Raw genomic sequence first — 7,500 nt, 5'->3', positions numbered from 1 at the left:
CGTGGATGTCGGGGGGCGGGACCCGCAGCCGGCGGCGGGGCCGGGGCCGCCGGGCGACGAGGACGAGCCCGGGGAGTCGGTGTACGAGGAGATGAAGTACCCGGCGCTGGAGGACTACGAGTACCGCACCGACCCGGTCGGCTGCCGCTCGGCCTGCCCCACGCCGGCGCCGTACGACCCCGAGCCGCTCAGCCGCTGCTCCACGCCCCGCAACATCCCAATGTGCGACATCCCCGCCCCCTTCCCCAACCTGCTCACCCACCGGCCCCCGCTGCTCGTGTTCCCGCCGGCGCCCGCCCAGTGCTCGCCCAACTCGGACGAGTCGCCCCTCACCCCCATGGACGTGACCAAGCTGCCCGCGCTGGCCGACCAGTCGTACAGCAAGTCGCCCACCTCCTCCGGCGAGACGCCGCCCTCCTCGGCCCACCTGCGGCGGGAGCTCTGCGCCACGCCCACCCTCACCGTGTCGGGGCGCTCCTCGGCGCCGCCGCTGCCCTGCACGCTGTACTCCAAGTCGTCGTCGGGGGCATACCAGCGGAGCCACTCGGCGTGCCCGTCCCCCGTCAGCATGGGCCGCTGCCTCACGCCGCTCAGCCTGATGCGGGCCGCGCCCTTCGACCCCGGCATGCCCTTCCCCGGGGGCGGGGGGCTGCCGCGGAGCGCCTCGGCCACGCCCCACGGGAAGGGCTCGCCGCCGCAGGATGGCGGCGGAGGGGGCGGGGTGGGCCGGCACCACGGGGGCTCCATGCAGAACGTGTCGACGGGCCGCTCCCGCACACCCACCAGCCCGCTGGACGAGCTCACCAACCTGTTCACCACGGGACGCAACATGCTGAAGAAGAACGCCAGCGGACGCAAGTCCAAGGAGCCCGGGGAAGGTGAGTGGTCCCCTCTGTTGGGTGGGGGCTCGTACTGGGGGTTCTTAGGGGGAGGTCTGGAGAGGTGGTAGCGAGCGATAAGGGGGTTTGATTCCCATATGAAAGGTTCAAACGTCTACTTGGTTTGTAGGAGGCACCTGTCACTTTATGCCATCATGGTACACAAAAAGCCAGGCTTTCTCTGTATATGTTCAGCCCACAGGACTATGAGATATTAGACGTTTAGTAGTATACGTTTATAGTTAAAAGTAATGCTGTACTTTAATAGAAGAAATCCTAGAATTCCTTTGGACACGTGTGTATTACGTGTATTTCGTGTTTCCATCGGAGCCTAAAGCCTGTTGAATGAGTATTCTCAACAGCCGCGCTTACAACATGCTTACCCCTCATGGTGTTAGTGGATCCCTGTGGCCCATATAACTCCTGTCAACTCCAGAGCCGGCCAGCAAAGTCTGATAGAGATCATACGATTTAATCTGAGGATAGTAGAGGCTAAAGCAGTTCTGTGAAGCCTAGTCGTGGCTTTGATCCATTGGGACGAATTACTTTTAAATATGTAAACATCATCTTTAAATACAGGCAATGACACCACTCTACTGAACGCAATGCCAGGAAATAGTAGAAACACTAAACATGGCACGTGACACGAGGTGAAAGATATGTCGGATAATTACAAAATACTAATGAAAACATGAAACTTAATTTAACTGATCTCTTTGATTAATTTCATCCGTTGTTTGGATCTTACTCTTTGATTCATGTTGCAAATGAACGTGTTAATTCTACTGGATAACATAAACTGTAGAGCGAATACAAATCTCTCGCTAATTAAAAGGCCTATTGCATAATTTATAACGTTATTATTAAAGTAGCCAACACATACTTTGAATTACGCATTTGCAGACCATGCAGCAATGACGGCTGTTTATGAACTGCATAATGTATGGTTTCTGTGGAGAAGCGGGTCATGTATTCATCTGAATAGCCATAGAACAGAGGGGTATTCTGTAGTGGCCCCTCCCCCCCCCCTAAACACAGACTCTCACCAACCAGTGATATGATCCTAATGTGCCATGCATAATAATAAACAAAAACACAGCGGATCGACATTCCGTCTATACAGCCGGCTCTACTTGATGCTCGTAGCAACCACCACATGGCAACAGAGCATGAGGAGGAATCCCTGTTTGTTATTTCTGAGGCATCCCAGCCAATCGCAGCTCAGGCTGCCTTGGTTGTCAAGTTAGTAATGAGCTCCCGGGTAGAAGGATACGTGTGTGTGCGTGTACATGTGAGTGTGTGCGCGTGTGTGTGTGTGTGTGAATGGAAATGGGAGGTGGCTTATTTACTATCAAGCAACACCTGATCCGAGTGCTCCTGTTTATTCTCCAGGACCAATCAGAGAGAGGACGGTAACCGATTCAACCAATGAAGATAAGGCTTTGCCATGTTGCCTATTGGACCTTGTTTACTTGCAATTGTCAACATTACCTGATAATGTAAAGGCATAGGTTATTCTTTGATTCATCGAAATGGTGATATTCAACCACCATTCCAAAGTATCTTGACAAGCAACGGTTGCATAAAGGCTACTTATCTTGACGCTGAAAAGAACGGGGGACAGTTGTTGTAGTTTGACCACTACAACTGAGCCTATAAAAAGGGGGCAGCTAAACAGTGTGTGTGTGTGTGTGTGTGTGTGTGTGTGTGTGTGTGTGTGCGGTAATTAGCCATGTGCAATCATAGCATCCAATGCATATTCACATATGTACATGAGCACTACTTTGACACAGTTTTCCTGAGATAATGGAGAAATCCACCGCTAGCCTGACCTACTTAATCAACTAGTTAATCTCTCCCTCTCTCTCTCTCTTGCTCTTTAATCTCTCTCTCTCTCTTTCTCACTCATTAGCTCAAGCATACAAACAAACATGTGGCTCCATAACCGGATACACATGTAGTGTAACAAGCCATCAGAAATATAGACCGTGACACAGATGCAAGGGAATCACCACATGCATAGAAATCAATCATGTGCATTAATATTTAATCATCTCTCTATTGGACTGTCAATTAATTTAGAAAAATGTATTCATGTCCCAGAGGAATGATTGTCTTGCATATCTAAATAGAAAACACCATGGGTATTTTATGGGGTTTTCATTTTAGGTTAGCAATAATTTTCTGCTGATAGTATTTTCTCAGTTTCACATAAATTATTTAAATGAGTTTGAAGGAATACAAATTTTAAAAGAGTTCTATCTGTTTGCATCTTTGCATGTTGAAAGACGGCTATGAACGGACATACATGTTATTGTAGTCCCTTGAGATCTCGCAAATTTAAATCACATTTTGCTATCAGTGGGTGGGAGAAAAAAAAAGCTCTGCAGCCCAAATGTCGCCTCCTCAGTTTGTAGAGAGTGGCACCTAGTGGAGGCTTTAGGGTATTGCACGGGTGAATGGCGCAACAGCATAATACAGTGTTGTGCAGTAGTGTTTGCTTTCATCAGGAGCATAGCTTGTTCTGTTATGCGGACCTCGTTCATACCATCACAACACATAAAATACCATCCTAATTTAGAGGTGGCCGAGTTCCTTCAGGCTGCTCCTGCGATAACCTTCTAGTACCGGTATCATCCCATTGTTCGACCTGACACTAACCCACGTCTCCTGGTCTCCCCTGCAGCCGAGTCTAAGAGCAAGTCCCACTCGGAGGCCAAGCGCGAGGGCAAGGAGCGCCACGGCAGCCACAGCAAGGAGTCCAAGAGGGAGTCCAAAGAGCGCCACCACAAGGAGTCCTCCCACCGCAAGGACCGGGACCGGGGGGACAAGGGGGACAAGGAGTCCCACGCCAAGCGCCGCAACAGCAAGGACCGGGGCTGCAGCTCGGTCGAGCCCATCCCCACGCGCCGGGACTCCAAGGAGAGGGGCTGCAGCTCGGTGGAGCCCGTCCTGCTCATGAGGCGGGACTCCAAGGACCGGAGCGGCAGCAACGGAGACCTGCTGACGGCCCGCAGGGACAGCAAGGACCGGACCATGGTGGGCGGCGGCATCGCGGGCGGCCTGGGCCTGGAGGCGCTGCTGCGGCAGGACGGCAAGGAGCGCGAGCGGCTGCTGCTGGACCACGGCGCCCCTGAGCCGCTGCCGCGGCAGGAGCAGGTCAGGGAGCGCTCCCGGAGCAGCGCCGAGTTCGGCCGGCACGAGAGCCGGGAGAGGCTGTTGGAGCAGCCGCCGGACCCGCTGCTGCCGCGGCACGACAGCAGGGAGCCCAAACACGAGGGCAGGGAGCGGCCCCCGGAGCTCCTGCCGCGGCAGGAGACAAAGGAGAGGACCCGGTCCGAGTACAAGCACGACGGCAAGGAGCTGGCCCCCGAGCTGCTGCCGCGGCAGGACAGCAAGGAGAGGGCGAGGAAGGGCCTGGAGCACCGGCACGACGGCAGGATCGACCAGCCGCCCGAGATCCTGCCCCGGCAGGAGACGTCCCGGGGGGGGCCGGAGGGCCCGCGGGGCAGCATGGACCGATATGGGTACAGGCAGGAGGAGCCCCGGCAGGAAGCCAGGGATCGGTGCTGCTACAACGGGGTGGACGTCCCGCCTCCGCCCCTGCCCAGGCAGGACGCCAAGGAGCAGAGCTGCAGGACTGGGCTTGAGACCCGGCGGGACAGCAAGGACAGGAGTGTGAACGGGGCGGAGCAGCACCGCTACGAGGGGAAAGACGCCAGGAGTCCCAACGGGATGGAGCACCGGCGCGACAGCAAGGAGCGGGGCGGGACGCCGCGGCGAGAGGGCAAGGCCAGCTACAACGCGGACCAATCGAAAGCACAGGAGAGGAACGGGAGCGCGGGGCTGGGGCAGCACTCGTCCACACCCACCCATCACGGCAAGCCGGCCGGAAGCCCACCCGCCGTATCGGGAACCGGAAGTGGTGAGGGTTACGGCCGCTATTTCATCCGTACAACTGTAATCAGCCAACACTAAAGCGTGCTGTTATACCAGTGTGTGATTATGGTTCATTTTTCTATGCAGAACTCAAAGCACCACCTAAGTATGGCCGCACAGCGTCCGTACCTGGGACCCAATCTCCCATGGGTACACCGCAGAGGAAAGGAGGAGACTCCCAGCCTCCACATCAGGTACGCAGCGCTCATACCTCCTCCTCGTCTCAGAGGGAAACAGACAGCCCCGCACCACCCAGTGTAGGTGGCTTCACCACGTACTGACTCCTCTCTCTCTCTCTCTCTCTCTCTGTCTCTGTCTCTGTCTCTGTCGCTCTGTCTCTGTCTCTCTCTCTCTCTCTCTCTCTCTCTCTCTCTGTCTCTCTCTCTCTCTCTCTCTCTCTCTCTCTGTCTCTCTCTGTCTCTCTGTCTCTCTCTCTCTCTCTGTCTCTCTGTCTCCATCCAAGATGCCCCAGATGCCCTGGATGTGTGGAGACAACACCATGCTGGACCAGATCGAGAGGAAGCGCACCCTCTGCATGGAGATCCGGTCCAGGCAGCACCCGTTCCTGCAGCGCACCCTGGAGAGGCCCCCGGCCGACAGGGGCCCGTCAGACAGGGCCCCGGCGGACAGGGCCCCGGAGAAGAGCCAGTGCAAGCAGCAGAGCTCGCCGGCCCTCCCGGGTTGGGAGAAGAGCAACGGGGCCAAAAACATCCGTCCCCCCCCGTACCCCACGCAGAAGACGGTGTTCTGGGACACCGCCATCTGACTGTCATAGCGACGTCGCTCTCATCCAAACCCGAACCCCCCCCCCCTCCTGAGTACCCGATCCCCCCCCTCCCTACCCCCCCCCCCTTATTTTCCCTCTAGGGCCGTGCTGATTGGCCCCCTGGACGCCAGGGGCACGGGGGCAGCCATGAGGGCAAAGGGAGGACTCGCTGATGTCAAAGGACAATGGTGATTACCATAGCAATATTTCTGCTCGTTCAGGTTGTCATGTTTTGTTATCATCACTGGTGATATTTGATATTTTTCTATCTCCTGTGACTGGATCCTTGTATTATACTTAGTAGAATAGATATTTGAATAGATATTTTCTAAATCAAACAGGGGATTGAAAGGTTAAATTATGTATAGTAGCTTACATCCAATATTTCTTTTAATGTTTTTTTTTTTCTTTTCGTTTTGGTATTTTACATTTGAAAGCATACTCTATCGATACTTGTACTTGTAGTACAACCTTCTTTTCACACGCGTACCACGATCATTTCTGTTGTGCGTGCTGGAAGCATTGAAATGAATCAACTATATTCTCTCAATATATACTCTGCATTTACACTGTTGTATTGTACTATGGGGAGGCGGGTTGTTAATGTACCTTAGACTTTCAGGACCCTCCATGCCTGGACTAGTGTGTGCTAGAATGTACAACAGTCGGTCCTAGAAAAAAAGAAACAGGTATATGTGTGTGTACTTCAGTTTGTGTATTACCGTAACAAGCTGTGTCGTCACCATGTTCAGAGCCCTTCACACCGGTTGAAACTTTAAGCAGATTACAAAAAAAAAGACGAAAATACCTGTTAGCTGGCATTTCTTTGTAGACGACTGACCAGGGTGTGAAATGTTTTACGGTTCTCTAAGATGACACTACAGGGACGGGCAGTGGAGGTGGTACATTCGGACAAACATGTTAAATAATATAGTTCCCAAGCAAAATCAACCAAAGCCTGTTAAGGGTGAGAGATGGCTGTGGTTGCACTTACGACGGTTCGGTCATTTAAAATAGGGTTGGTGGCAGTAGCTGGTGAGCCCCAGTACCCATATATAGTCATGCTCTACAAGTACCCTGACCCAGGGAGAGCCATGACTGACGCTTGATGCCAACAGCCAGCCAGTACAATCAACACCTGAGCTTTTAGTACCTTTCTTAATTTTATTGCAGACTATAGTAGCCATATGCACTTGCTTAAGAAATAACTGTCAAGAGGATGGTGATATATATTTTTAACATATGAGCCTAGCAGAGCTGTGCCATGTCGTTACCAATATACTGCCCGGGGGGGGGGGGGGGCGACCATGCACGAGACAGGCTGTCAGGGACCATGCAGTCATTTATGATTGGCTGTTGACAGAACAGCTCCATCTCCGTACCGATTGGCTGCTGATTGGCAGCCAATGAAGAGAGAGATGGAATCATAGAAGGACCTAAGGCATGGCAACAGCTCTGCGACCCCTGTCACTAGGACAAAGGGGTCGCAAGGAGGCCTCTGGACGTTTGAGGCTTTGTACGCAAACAGGAGAAAAACTGCACTTCCCATCAACCTCCATGACATTTTGATCAGGCGCCGAGCACATAGAGTACGTGTCCCCTACCCTCCCCCTCTCCCCCTCTACCTCAACCTCTTACCTACACCATCTCATTTGGTTGTCTTTTGCACATGACATGCAATGTCTGCATTGCCAAAACAGTATGGGGTTTGGCAAACTAACTAAACCTCCAGTACAAGTGCAGTGCCCCCTTTCTAATGAGAATCACGTCTATACAGAGTCCTTTGTGCTTTTATACCTGTGTGTGTGTGAGTATGGGTGTGTGTAAAGAGAGCGTGTGAGTGAGGTAAGTGTGGTTGTGAGCGTGCGTGTGCATGCGTTTGTGTGTGCCAAGCTTCACTGTATGCAGGTCAATTCT

At 53.2% G+C, this 7,500-nt stretch overlaps 1 protein-coding gene across 1 annotated transcript in view; it reads left to right on the top strand.

Moving 5' to 3' along the window:
* nyap2b (neuronal tyrosine-phosphorylated phosphoinositide-3-kinase adaptor 2b) overlaps positions 1-5,645 on the top strand; it is a 20,467-nt gene extending 14,822 nt beyond the window's left edge. The window contains exons 4-7 of the mRNA XM_030362896.1: positions 1-878; positions 3,565-4,803; positions 4,905-5,011; positions 5,281-5,645. The exon at positions 1-878 is cut by the window's left edge and continues 235 nt beyond it. Of these exons, the coding sequence (XP_030218756.1) occupies positions 1-878; positions 3,565-4,803; positions 4,905-5,011; positions 5,281-5,583 (2,527 nt within the window). The 3' untranslated portion in view covers positions 5,584-5,645. The remainder of the gene's footprint in view (positions 879-3,564; positions 4,804-4,904; positions 5,012-5,280) is intronic.
* The last annotated feature ends 1,855 nt before the right edge of the window (positions 5,646-7,500 follow it).

The sequence above is a fragment of the Gadus morhua genome, chromosome 8 (assembly GCF_902167405.1).
Source record: "Gadus morhua chromosome 8, gadMor3.0, whole genome shotgun sequence".
NCBI lineage: Eukaryota > Metazoa > Chordata > Actinopteri > Gadiformes > Gadidae > Gadus > Gadus morhua.
Note: the sequence above shows the minus strand (reverse complement) of the source record. Positions and strands in the feature narration are given on the sequence as shown.